Below are 14,282 nucleotides of genomic sequence, written 5' to 3' on the forward strand. Positions count from 1 at the left end.
TAACGTGTCAGGTTACACTGCTGTTCTATTTCCCAAAGTGTGTCGACTTTCCAGAGAAGCAGCAGTTTTATCACAATGGATTGGCACATCCAGGCTACTGTACATTGACGACTTCAGTATTTTGTCTCTGTGCTACGGGTGTTAAATGACGTAATACTAAAAGATAATGGCTGTTGATGAATTTGGATAATACAGATTTTACAATATGCTGGTATAGTTCACTATTTAATCAATACTTCAGTCCTTTTCTAGTACAGGTACACTCTGTAATACCACTTAGTAACAATGACAAACTGAAAGTGATAATAGCAGTCTGCACTCTGCTAGTACACTGGTGTGTGTGTTTGAGTGTGATTTCCTTCCTCTATCGTTGCAGGGTACAAAAGAGGACCCAGCCCAGAGTAAAGAGCCAAAGTTCCTGGGTAAGGCCGGCTGGGTGAAGAAGGCCCCCGGCAGGCTGCTGGCCAGCTATAAGGACCGCTACATCCATGTAGAGAAGACAGAGATCGTGGTGTATGAAAATGAGGTACACTACTATTTCTGCCACAAGTTATGTCCCTAAGTTATCTATCTAAGTACTTTCACTACTGTATCATTTTACTGCACCGTGTCATGTTACTGGTGGAATGTCAGATTCTCTTCTGCTTTCATAAAATCACTGAAAGCTCTAGTCCAAACATATGTATAATACAATCCCATCATTGTTCAGAATATTAGAGCTGCAAAGATGAATCCATTAGTTGTCAACTATTAAATGTATCACCAACTATTTTGATAATCGGTTTGAGTCATTTTTTTAAAAGTAAAGTCTAAATTCTCTGATGTCAGCATGTTAAATGTGAATATGTTCTAGTAAACTGAATATCTTTGAGTTGTGGACAAAACAAGACATTTGAGGACACTGATCCACATTTTTCACTATTTTCTGACATTGTATAGAGACCAAACAACTAATCCATTCATCCAGAAACTAATCGACAGATTAATCGACTATGAAAGTAATTGTTAGTCGCAGCCCAACAGACTATACAACTATATCAGGCTGAGTTTACAAGGACAATGCAGTAGTTGTTAGAGGAATGTTAATTTGTTGATATGCATAAAAAGCTAAAATGGTAACTGAAATTACATAATTGGCAGATCATTTACCGGTGAATTTGTGTTGCAGGACCTGCAGAACTGCTTAGAGAGGCTTGACCTGGAAAACTACGATAAATGCCATGAACTAAAGAGCCCCTTTAAGAGGAAGCACAGACTGATTCTGATCCGATCACCCAAGACTGGAAATAAGGTGAGCTAAGAGATGCTTTGGGAGAAAGTTGAATTTTGTGTACATGCTACGGTAAGCAATCAAATAAGGCAGTATTTGAATAGAATTGGTGTGTTTGCTCACATACCATAGCTTTAGCTGTAGGGCTGGGTACCGATTTCCATACTTTTTAAGCACCGACCGAATTGCCTCTAAAGTATCGAGGATCCGGCTATAAAGAGGGACATCCGGTGAAATTTCCGGCGGCACCGGAGCAATCCCCGAAATGGAACGTCGTGGATATAGACTAGTGTCAAAATGATCAATTCTTGGGCAAAAGAAGAGAAATTTCATTTACATTACACCATCACACTTTTTTCAATTAATCTGAAATTTGTACAATTGTGTGCTATTAATTCCTCTCCATAGTGTAACAATGCAAAAGGAGCAAGTCCAAACGTAGAGAAGCTTCAGTGGCATACTATCACATATGGACTAAAGGAAGTGAAACTGAAGGAGAAACACATGTAAAGTCAAATGACAATATCTAGCATCGGGCAACATGAACTAACAACAAAGGCAGAACAATAAACTGAACAAAAACATGTTCTCTACTGTGTTTGTTCAACCCTGAAGTAAGTTTAAAAAATTACACTATGATTTGATTGATTAGCAACTTAAACCCTGTTTGCATTTGAACTCTGACACACATGGTAACAGGATGTGTAACAAATGTGATATCTGAAAACAGAAGTTGTGTCGTGGTTTGACAAGCTTGATCTCAAGAGTAAATTCATTGTGCACCAAGCGAACACGTTATTAAAAAATGATTCCTGGCAGAAAAGGGAAGTAAGTAAAAGCAGTTCTAGTACAAGTAGTAAACATTTTACTACTTTTCCCACTTTATACCTACACACCGCTAATTTTAATTTCAGATGTCCAAAATGAAAAATCATTCCAGACATCCATAGTGTAGCAAAAGTCACATGTAAAAAGACAGCCAATTGAGAGGCCTGCTGAGTTGTAACTGATGACTTGTCTGTATTTCCAGCCAATAATATGTATGTACACATTTACAGTTTTGTTTACACATTTACAGACCTGGGCCCTGTTTACACGAATACGCTCGCGGGTGAAAAACGACAAAATATTTTATCAGATGTGCCTTTCGTTTAGACGCACGCAGATTTCCCCCCCAAAACGCTTGTCTAAACACGGAAACGTGAGAACGCAACGCCACTTTTGCGTTTTCTCTTTAGATTGTTTCTGTCTAAACATAGCCTTAGGTACACATTTACAGGTGTATGTACACATTTACAGGTGTATGTACACATTTACAGACTTATGTACACATTTACAAATGTATGTACACATTTACAGGATTCATGTATGCATTTACACTCTCTCTCAGTACACTTGAACCTGAATACAGATTTGGAGATTTTTTTTTTTACTCATTTACAAATGTGATTACTACACACAGATTCTGAATACACATTTGCAGATTTCTGTACACATTCACAAGTCTCAGTACACGTTTAGAGATTATTTTACACATTTACAAATCTTATTACGCACACATGGATTGAGATACAGTTGCACAACTCTCCACACACATGGCAAATCGTTTTGCTACAATAATGGCCCCATAGCAGCACCTCTTCAGCACAGTTTCAATTAGGCTGTGGGCTGTTGTGAGTTGTTGTCACTTCCTCATTGAGGTCAGCTATCATGTTTGTGCACCGGCTCTAACAAATTGAGTCTTTTGAAACACTAATTATTTATCCAGGGTAGGTTTAATGATCATATATGCTGTGGTACACCCGCACGTAATACCTGGGGAAACCTGCCACAGCCTTACCTGTTTGCATCTCCACACTAGAACAGCTGTAAGGGCAACTCAGCAGTTAATAATGAGAAACATTTTAATACACAGCATTAACCTGTAAGTCTGAGGTCTGAGCCCTCTAGTTACAAGCAACAGGCCTGTCTAACCTTTACACCACAGCTGCTCCCACCACACAGTATTGCAGTACTCTTTCCATTTGCTGCTATACTCCGGTATCAAGATCCCTGTGTTCAGATTAAGAGTTAGGGTGGGTATTAAACCTTAATACCTTTGTATTAAGGTTTGATGGGGACAACATATGTCCATACTATCCAGTAAGGATAATCATACACATGAGTGGCAGGTATTCAAATTTGACTTTAAATGCATGGTCACATTCTTTGGCTTGTCTTGCTTATCCTGTGATTAGATATTTCCTGATCGAATTAGGAAAACTTTAGACTATATTTTATTTAATACACAAGAACTGTACAGTTCAATTCAAAAAAAGTGAAGTTGATCTAATTACCAAAGTAACGTATGGAGAAAAGTCATTGTTTTGGTGTCGGTACTGAGACTCATCATATTGGCATTGATATAGAATATTTTTAGATAATCCCCAATCCTCATCAAGAGCAGTAGAGGATACCGCGATAATCCATTTTTTTTTTCATATAAACAATGGATTAAATATAATAATAATAATGTATAAGGTGAAAGGTGTCGCTGGTTGGTACAAACCCACTTAGATTTATCACCCAACTCTGCAGATACTTTCAGTTCTACGCAGTCTAGTCTCTTTTGTATCATTATCTTATTTTTCTGGACTTTAAACCCTCTCATTAACCTAAAGCCCCTGACACACCAACCCGATGGCTGACCGTCGGCAGAAAAGGCAGTCGGACTGATCAGTCGGCTCTCCGAGGTCCAAAAAGTGCCTCGGAACACACCGAAGCGACGCCGTCTTGAGTGTACGTTCTGCGCGTGCGTAACCGGAAATGACAACACGTCACGTGGGTCTGGCTTCTCCAGCCGATAGTAATGGCGGCTTGTTCAAAATACGATCTCGTATTTTACGAAAATAGTTCACTGAAACGTGTTTCTGAAAACATTTTAAGCGAGAAATAGGCCATACAGTTGCTTGTCTTCATTTCAGATCGACAACGGTCAGTTTAAAAGATTTTCGTTCAATTTTGAGAGCCGTTCGTCACTCATCCCGCTCATTATTTCCGGGTTAGCACTCCACCAATCAGATTGGTGTAGTGAGTCCGACTGCCCGCCCTCCGACCAAGCAAGTGAGGTCGGCCAAAATGAAGGCCGACAGCTCCTCCGAGGGACGACGACACAGAACACACCGAACAGACTCGAGTCACTGACCTCGCCAGACTGTCCAACGGACGATTATCGGGTTGGTGTGGCAGGTCTTACTAGCAGCAGCAGCCAGCTGTTTTCAGTAAAAAAATAAAAAAAATTAAAAAAAAATCTTATGTATCGTGATTTTTTTGCGAGGATTTTTAAAATGATTTCTTCCCCCTATAATCGATAATTTTTATTTATTTGTTACCAATGATTCACCCAAATATTTTCTGTTTATACTGTACCGCCGATGGTGACTACATCATATCAGTTTCCAGCAAAACAGAGAGAAAGCAGAAAGTGCAGAAAATCCATGTTATGCACTTCTTTACCAATGAAATAAATGTCAGACTGACTGACTGACATGTGATGTGCATTCTTCTTAGAAAACAATTAGTTTTTAGAAATGTCTCATGATATATTGTCTCCAAAAGTGTATTATTTCAACTTTTGATTGATTTTGTTAAAATAGGAAAAGAAAATCCCATTACTCAATACTATCAAATCGCAATACTTCTAGAATCGCAATAAATTAAAATCGCAATCCAAAAATCCAATCAGCACCCATGTATCGTAAAAGAATCAAATTGGGACAAAAGCATGGTCCCAGCCCTAATAAACAGGCTGCACACTACCTGCTCAGCAGAAAACAGCAGACACAGTTAGAGACTAGCTGGAGACCAAACTGTAGCTAAAAAAAAGAGTATATTATTATGAAGAATGACAATATTTATTGTGGCCAGAATCATGACAAATGCTACTGTTGCTCTGTGTCTGCTGGATGTGTATGCAGGCAGCTGTTTGCCAACATGCCAACTTTGTGAGGTCATAATATGTCACTGTTACTTTCACAGCTTGGTCAACTTTGTCTGAGGTGCCCAAAAAAACCTGTTAATGCGGCTTTAGTAACCACAGGCACCTAAATCTCCTCTCCATCTGCTCCCTCTATAAGACTGATGTGCAATAAACATCAAGAACTGAAAGTACAATAACCTTATATATGCAAATAGTGCCACCTCATCATGTTCATTTATCTTGATTTTTATATTTTACTATTTAAATGTTGCTGTTTTATATTTTTTTTTAATTTATATATTTTTGTTTACTGTCATACTGAGAGCTAAACTGTGTTTGGTTGTTGTGAAACAATAACAATAAAGATTTGTAAAATTTAAAAAAAAAAAGTGTTCTAACCATGAATCACGTCTCTGGTTTGAGTCCAGCCGTGGACCTTTGTTGCATCTCTCTCTCTCCATCATTTCCTCTCGTCTCTCCTTGAAAGTGGCAAAAGGAGAAACGCACCATTACAAAATGGAATTTAAAAGTAGGGATTTTGCTGTAGTAGTGCAAAAAGGGAGGGAGGGGTTAGGTAGGTGTGTGTATGTGTGTGCGTGCGTGCTTGTGCAAGTGTGTTTTCACAAACACACTTGTGCATGTGTGTCACTGTTTCCCCCGGTGTGTGAGCAGTGGCCGGGCCGAGCAGTGAGTCAGACACCAGTGTGCACCGATGGGACTGAGTCTGCAACACACAGCGTCTTCTAGACTTGAGCTTTGCCTGGACATGCTGCTGTCTTCACTGATTTGGTGGCGGTTTGGGCTGCTAGATATGAGGAAAATATGCAATATGGGTTAACGTTGCTGAATATCGCGATAACGATATTACTTGCGATAAATAAACAGATATTAAAGTAGAATAGAATACTGTATTCATCCCCATAGGGAAATTCAGATGTCCAGCAGCTTAAAGAAGCAACCACATTTCCACACTGAAACCATACAGATAAATAAATAGCCTTAAAATAATTGCAAAGTGTTCTGTTCTCAGTTCTGCCTTTCTGCTGCTTTCGGTATTCTGCTAAAATACAGCAAATTGGTCGTTGAATTTAAAACAGAAATTAATAATGCACCAGGTTAATGTTCACATTAAGAATTGTCATTACATTTTGGGATTTTATTAATCAATATTAGCTCACTCAAACAAAGATTTTAATTGGAGAATTGATTATTTTAAGCCAGCCCTACTATGGAGCTACTATCTCTACTTTTTCTATGAGTTGGTCCCGTTTCCTTTTTTTTTTTGGCATTAAGTGTTTTGGTATCCATTGTCTTTGTCATTTTCTGTATAAAGGGAAGTAAAAAAAAAGGGAAATGTAACACAAGATTGTTTTGCGAGTTGAAATAACATAATTTCACATTTAACATTTCCTATTTGTTAAACTCTGAGTTCCTGAATCCGTGGGTAGTTTGTAGTCTATAGTGGTGGTTCAGTGTGAATGAAGTGGGCGGTGGGGGACGGGGGGGTGGGGGGGGTCTGAACAGCTACTTGGCTGCCTCTTGCTTTCTCCGGGGTAACCCTCTGCAGCTCTGGCTCTGCGTGGCGGAACGGTTTTATTAAAGCAGCCCAGCAGCAGCTTGTCTCATAACCAACCAACCCACCAGTGGCTGCTTTTCCACAGTTAAGATAGTTAAGATAGTTAAGATAGTCCGAAAAAGTTAGAAGTTTGAAGAGGTAGAGTGAGTGTAATGGATGAGTTCTTCTGATAAAGAGTTTGGGGACAACTTTGATCATCAACCTTATTTTGTGATGACTATTCTGACCACTTCAGTTGGTTCCCTGCATACATTTTGGGCACCACCTAAGCTAAATGAACATAAAACAAATGTGAGCATCAAAACTAAATTAAATATCTAATGATTGTAGTTATTCCCCAGTGGACTTCTTTAGCAAGTTTTGTCTTTAAAGATGCAGTAGGTAAGACTTATAAAACTAACTTTCTGTCATATTTGCTGAAACTAACCCTATGTTCGAGTAGAACTACATGAAGCAGGTCATTTGGAAAATAATCCTGCTCCTCTGGCACCACCTACAGCCTGTAGTGCGATTTGCAAAAATCCACAGCTCCCGGTTCAGATGCACCAATCAGGGCCAGGGGGGGGGTGTCTAACTGCGTGTCAATCACTGCTCAGGCACACGCATTCATTCTCCCTTGTGGGGGGAGGGGCTTAGGAGACCGTTTTGGGCTGTAGCGGAAAGGGGGGAGGAGAGACTGAGAAGTTGTCGATGTTCAAATTTTTTGGCTAAGTCCTGGATCTTCGCAATCCTACCTACAGCACCTTTAAGCTTTTTGAGTGTTATGTATTATCTGCTTTTCCAGTGCTTAACTTAACATTTTCTTGAGGGAGGACCCCTAAACCACCCCGTCAAATACTTGCACCTAAGTCTTCCACAAACCAAACACTGCTATAATAACAGCTGACACTGCTTTATGTAACTAAAAAAACTCTTCAGAAACAAAATATTGAATAGATAGATAGATAGATTTTTTTATTGATCCCAAAAAATGGGAAATAATGGTGTTGCAGCAGCAAAATATCAGACACACAGCACACATACAGAGTAAACATTACATAATAGGAAACAATATACATGAAATAATAGAATACTACCCGAGCAATATTTAAAATATATACAATTTGGAAATGAAATATACAACTGTTTCAATAGATATAGATAAACTTACTATACTTAATAGACAACTTATTAGAAAAACTTAATAGATAAAAATCTGAATGGCTGTTAGCTAAACCTGTGATTTGTTTTGTTTGGTTATTTCTTGTTTGTAGACTGTTTAATGGTCTTGGTTGATCTGTTCAGATTATTTTGTTCTTGTCCAAAAGGGTTGACTTTCTTCAAGCCGACCAAGTTAAAATATGGACCCGGATGGATGCAAAATTAATTTCTATTATCTATAAATAATGTATACGAACTAGGAGGGGGATACGACCAGAAAAGTTCTCAACTTCTTCCTACCCCTTTAGAACTTGAACACTGTTATTTGAGTTGCTTATTTGTTGCCTATGTTGCTGAGGATCCCATTTGTTATTCTTTTTTATTATTTTTGTTTTGAAGATTTTTTCATACACCTTTTTTTTTATTGCTTATTAGTTTTGCTTTGTGTTTGTATTTTCTTAACATGTTAAACATGTATACTGCAAATTGACTAAAAACAAATGTGACTGACAGGTCCACGATGTGAAGTTCCAAGCTCAGACTGCAGAGGAGAAGGAGGCTTGGATTAAAGCTCTGATCGATGGCATCAATCGAGCAAGGAACAAAGTCTTTGACGAGGTAAACATCTGTGTCACGGCCACACAGAATCATAAGTGTCTCCCTCTTTCAGTCAGTGACATCCTCGCTGAGTTTGTGTACACGTTTAGCTATTAAAAGCTCAAATGGATTCAGCGGCAGAGTGAATGAAAGGGTTTAATGTTTTCACAGGTGACGGTGGATGAAAGCAGTAATTTAGAGCATGTTACTCGGACAAGGCCTAAAGGGAACCGTAACCGGCGGCCACCGACCAGGATACACATGAAAGAGGTTTGTGTGTGTGTGTTAATGTGAGAATCCATTCATGTGTGTGTGTGTAACAAGACACTGTGTGGTTAGCTCTGCAGCTCAGAGTTTCTTGTTCTTCTCGTTTGGATGGTTTCCTTTTGGTTCGCGCGCACACACACGTACACACACACACACACACACACACACACACACACACACACACACACACACACACAGAAGGTATGAATGTGTTAGCGTCTGATAAATGACTAAACCAAACCATTCCAGATTGATATTTATTTACAGTAGCTCACATAAATTATTTTCTTTTGGTTCTGAATTTAAAAGCTCAAGAAATTCTAATAACAGTTATTGCTGTTACTTTCTGTGTATTTAAAATAATATATTTTTGATTACTACTCCACACTTGTTTAACTGATGTCTTGACCATTTCTGGATAATGTACATTTCCACATATTCACTCATTAATTTACATCGCTTCTACTTTGTTTTACTTTGTCTTTTGACTGCTGTTAGGCTACTGTCAACCAAAGTCAACACATTCATAATCACTTCCCTTTCTGGTAGACTTTTATTGTGAAACATCTGTGCAGGAAGTGGTGAATTTCATTGACAGCAGCTTAACGGCAACATTGAAATGATTGGAACAAATCTGGGAATGGAAACTGTATTTCTGTTCAAAAGAAAAATGTAGGCCACGTGAAATTGATGAATTGAGTTCTAAGGTTTAAAGTCAGAATTCTATTTTTCTTCATAATTCGGTCAGGAATAAAAGTCAGAATTCTAAGATTATTTCTAATAAGAAATCTGAGAAAAGATCTCAGAATTCTGACTCTAAACCTAAAAATCTCAAAAAAAAATTCACATGTGGCCCTAATCCTCCTCTGTATGAGTATGACATGACTCTTCCCAGCCTTTTTTGTATTATTAGCAACCAGCCCATATGTTTGTGTAACATAACAAAATTGGTATATTGGCTTTTAATTGAATTAAATGTCTTGTCTGTGTGATATCTTTTTTTCCTCTAGGTAGCTGATGTGTCATCTGATGGTATCCTGCGTTTGGATCTTGATCTTGAGAATGCCTTATTGCCTAATGGGACCCATCATGCCAGTGTTGATGGCACTGATAGCCCAAAAGAGGCACTTAAAGTCCCAACTCCTCCGTCCAACGCCGGTGAAGCTGCGGAGCAACAGTCAGGGGCAAGTGCTGAGGAGGAAGCTCACACTGAGCCGGAAGTCAGCCCCCAGAAAAAGGTCATCAAACCTCCCATGCCCCCTACCAAAGAGGATAAGCCCAGTTCAATACCTGAGGAGGAACTGGATAAGGATGATGGCCCAGAGAAAAAGGTCTGTGAAATGCTAAATAACCAGGGTGCGATTTGTGAAAAAAAAACAGAGGGGGTAAATGTTATGTAAAATAAGATCACTTTGCGGTGAAAACAAAATACTTTCACCCAGGAAACGCTTGCTTGTTCCTCGGGAGCGTTTCTAATCCAAACCACGATTTTTTTCCCCTAAACTTAACTAGTCGTTTTAACTGTCATCGCTGCATGACGCTCACTTTTTCTCGCCTGAACTCCACTACCACGGGCCCTGAAAGGAGCGTCACCTGGCGGTGCCTGTAGCCGGCTCGCAGTCACCTATTGGCGGCTAAACACATCTACCAACTGCCGCTGATACGACGGAGCTCTGTCGCGGCTAAACACAGCAACTGCCGCTCGGATTTTATCGTTCTGTCTCACCAATAGACTGTTCAACGTTACAGTGCTTTGCGTAGTTCAAAATACTTCTTTTCTAGGTATATAATATATGGTCTATTGGTGAAGTAGCATTGATCACTTTGCAGTGGCGATTTTAGACCCTTTTTAGGGGGGCTCAAGCCCCCCTAAATTCCATCTCAGCCCCCCTAAAAATTCTAATAATTAAAAACAAATTAATATTTTTTTATAATTAAAAACAGGTTTAATATCCTGTGTCGCTGTCGCCAATGCTATGCACCTGTAACCCAGTCATGGACATTTTTATTTTTTATTTATTTATGGTTTACACCTCATTATCATTTCATTTGGTTCTGGTAGTCATAAAGGGACTTTCGTAGTTTTTTCATATGTTCAATATTTTTTGCATTTATCCTCTGTTATAATAATAAATATATTCATTGTTATCCAGTGAAAACTGTATCCGTGTCACATTCTCATTAGGGGCTGAGTCCCCCTAATGCTCTGATCCTAGAATCGCCCCTGTCACTTTGAGGGGGGGGGGGATTTAGTCTCCACCGTGGATACAAAATAATTCAGCAGAGGCAGAGATATATAGACCAGAAAAGGGGGAAATCCCACACAACCCCCGCAGCAAATCACACCCTGTAAATAACCCTTATAATGCAGTGCAGAAATATTCGTGTATGTCTTTCTGTTTGAATGAAATGGTTCCATAACATATTATGTCATGCTTTTTAAGGTCCTGGTGCCGCCTATGCCTCCATGTAAAGAAGCAAAGCCCTGTGCCGTGCCTTTTGAAGAAGCTCCAGAGGAGGCCAAAGCTGAGAAGAAGACAGGTCCACCACCAACCCCTCCCAACAAACCCAGCTCCAGCAGCTCCACAGGCAACCTCGCAGAGGCCCCACAGACCAGGCCAAACTCCCACCCTCCTACCCCTCCATCCAAAGAGCACAAACCCTCCCATCCTGCTGTAGAGCCAGACCAAGAGGTCCAAGGCACGGCTGAAGAAAATGAGGAGAAGGAAGAAGTCGATAAGGAGGAGGCTGTGGAAACAGATGAGGCAGACCGGTCTATTTCTAAAGAAGCTGTACCCAGTGTCAGAGATGATGAACCTGAGAGTCCCAGCGACAGGTCCCAAGGACAGGTTTCTGAAGAAGAATCAGAAGAATCTGTAAGTAGTGGTATTAACGAAGCATCCGGCAATGAGCCACTCAGAAAGAGCCCCAGTCCTCTTCTAACCGCCAAGAAGAAGCCTGAGAAAGCTGTTCAGCCCGACACGCAACACGCAGACGACAGCACAACTATAACGCAGACTAACGAGGGACAGGACCCTGCTGCATTACCGCAAACAGCCTCACGTACCTCAGCCAGTTCTCCTCCAGCAGAAGAGGCACCACCCAAGAGCGAAGTCCCACCAATAGTTGTCTCTCCGAACGACCCGGTCAATGACAGCCTCAGCCTGAGTCCGCTGCTCTCTCACTTGCCCGGGGATAAGAAAAAGAAGACAGAGGAGAAGTCTGTAGACAGCGGTCAGCACTCGGACGCTGACAGCGAAGGCTCCGGGAGTGAAGACACGCTGGCGGCTTCCACGGCCGCGTTGAGAGGAAGCAAAGCTGGTCTGGATGTGTTGGACACCAGGGAGGGCAACATTCAGATCCCTGTTAGTTTGAGGCTGACACAGACCCGAGCCAAGCCTCAGGTTAGACCAAAGGTCTTTCCCCATCGGCGCTCACAGCCTCCCACTCCTGCTCTCAAACCCTCAATCAAGGTCCGGTCCGCCTCCATCGGAGATCTACTGTCTGATTCTCCAGTGTGTATTCAGGCGAGTCCGCATACTAGAGCTGGGGCTGGAGACGGCGGGGCTCCTCGTGATGATGTCATGGAACTTGAGACTGAAGTGGCGCTGGAGATGGAAAAGACGAGGGAGCTCCTGAGCAGAGTGTCCCAGTCCCAGGGGGGAGGTGGCGGCGAGGGCATGCCAGAGGATCTGCTGGTCAAGGCCATGGAGAAGCTGAAGACGGCCGACCATGTCCTGAGGGAAGTCAATAAACTGAAACTTGCAAAGAGCCCAAGCATCAGGAAGAGCTGGTGAATGGCAGTCATAGCAGGTTGACTTGGAATTGACCATTCGCTAAACCCCTCCCCTGAACAGTGATTGACCAATCATAGCTTAGCAACCCTTAAATAGGCACAGCAAGCCTGTCAAGCTTTGGGTTTTCATACTGTACGGTTTGCGTGATATTCGGTTAGGGTTTGCCACCCGTCCCTTAAAATACGGAATCGTCCCGTATTTCAAAATAAAATAGTGTGTCGCGTTCATGTAGAAGCCACAAGTCCGTATGAAATAAACGCGCGTGCGTGATCACGGAAGGCTTGTATCATGTGGACGCGCCGACAGTGATGTTGTCATTACTTAGAATTCCTCATGGGGGCGACAGAAACTACGCACTATAGCTTAAAAAGTGTTTCATACTGTTTAAACGGAGACAGCGTTTTCGAACAACTTGCTGAGCTAACGATAGCCTGCTTATTAAATTAAATTATTAATTAAATTAAATTAACGGTTGCCGGCAAGAAATGAGAAGTCTTCCTCTGACTGAAATCAAAGCCTGACAGGTGTAGCAATAATAACGGGTCAGGGTTTAGCAAACGGCCATATGATGGACTTGGGCAGAATGACAGAAATCTCGTATTTTTTTAAAGGTTATGCAGCACATGCAATTGTTCGCTCATAATTAACTAAGTGCAATTATTTCTGTAGCTGAAGGTAATGCTTAATGTTCTACTGTGTATTGTTTATTTCTTGTTATATATGAAATACTGGGATATTTTCAAGAAGGATTACTTGAAAGTTAATAAGAGAATTAATAATATAATGACATAGCAGTACTGCCTATACATGCAATGAGAACGTGCAAAAAGTACTCGTAAGTGTTAATACCAAATTACACAACTGTTTTAATAGTTTAATCCTTGTTGTGGATTCAAGGGCCCTTTTTAATATTTTAGATACTATGTTTTTGCTGGCAGTTTATATGAGGGAATTTATATTTTACATACCTTAAACTTTTACTATGCCATGTTCTGTTTAGTGTTGATGAGGAAAGATGTACCAACCTAGCACAGGAGCTTCCTGAAAGGAATATTTTCAGACTAATCATGTAATTAAAGTAAAATGAAAAACTGCTACTCCATAATGATTCCAGTTTTGATATTAATGTTGTTAAGTTTTTCATACTCATATTGTACATAGCACAGAAAAAAGAGCTTGTAGCAGCCCCTTTGGCTCTCACTAACCCCTCTTACAGTTTAACTTTACATTCATTTGATTATATGAGGGGTAGTTAGTGATTTTTCTCGCAATTCTAATCATGAACTCTGAAGAATTTCCCCCTGTCATTTAGAGTAGGCAAGAATATTTTCTAACATTAGATATACTTTTTGTACTCTTTGGTTAAATGTGCTATTGGCCAAATAAACAAAGGGAAACTATCTGTTTATGTTGTGTGTCTTTAATACAGTACCTCTAGAAAGCGCCGCAAGTATATTTATTTAAGACATTGTTACATCTGTTCTTATTTACTTTGTATTATTCTCTATTATTGGTTTCCTTTTAGAAAGATGTTTTCAAACCTTGCTGAAACCTACCAACTTGATTTTAGTCTGCCCACTTAAAATGTGATTCACAGTACTTAATGCTGAAATCAACAGAAAATGTACAACAATTTTGAAAATCAATGAATTCTTTGTTTAAAAACTAATTTTTCAA

At 40.2% G+C, this 14,282-nt stretch overlaps 1 protein-coding gene across 2 annotated transcripts in view; it reads left to right on the top strand.

Moving 5' to 3' along the window:
* plekho2 (pleckstrin homology domain containing, family O member 2) overlaps positions 1-14,282 on the top strand; it is a 43,870-nt gene that overhangs the window by 15,830 nt on the left and 13,758 nt on the right. Inside the window, exons 2-7 of one of the 2 annotated variants that reach the window (XR_004896811.1) lie at positions 377-526; positions 1,169-1,291; positions 8,458-8,562; positions 8,713-8,811; positions 9,819-10,139; positions 11,253-13,270. Coding sequence is in view for 1 of the 2 variants with exons in the window: in XM_031292701.2 (XP_031148561.1) it covers positions 377-526; positions 1,169-1,291; positions 8,458-8,562; positions 8,713-8,811; positions 9,819-10,139; positions 11,253-12,605 (2,151 nt within the window). In the remaining variant the exon portion in view is untranslated. Of the gene's footprint in view, positions 1-376; positions 527-1,168; positions 1,292-8,457; positions 8,563-8,712; positions 8,812-9,818; positions 10,140-11,252; positions 14,006-14,282 lie in introns of those variants that run through there. The other variant, XM_031292701.2, reaches the window with a different exon arrangement.

The sequence above is a fragment of the Sander lucioperca genome, chromosome 3, assembly GCF_008315115.2.
Source record: "Sander lucioperca isolate FBNREF2018 chromosome 3, SLUC_FBN_1.2, whole genome shotgun sequence".
NCBI lineage: Eukaryota > Metazoa > Chordata > Actinopteri > Perciformes > Percidae > Sander > Sander lucioperca.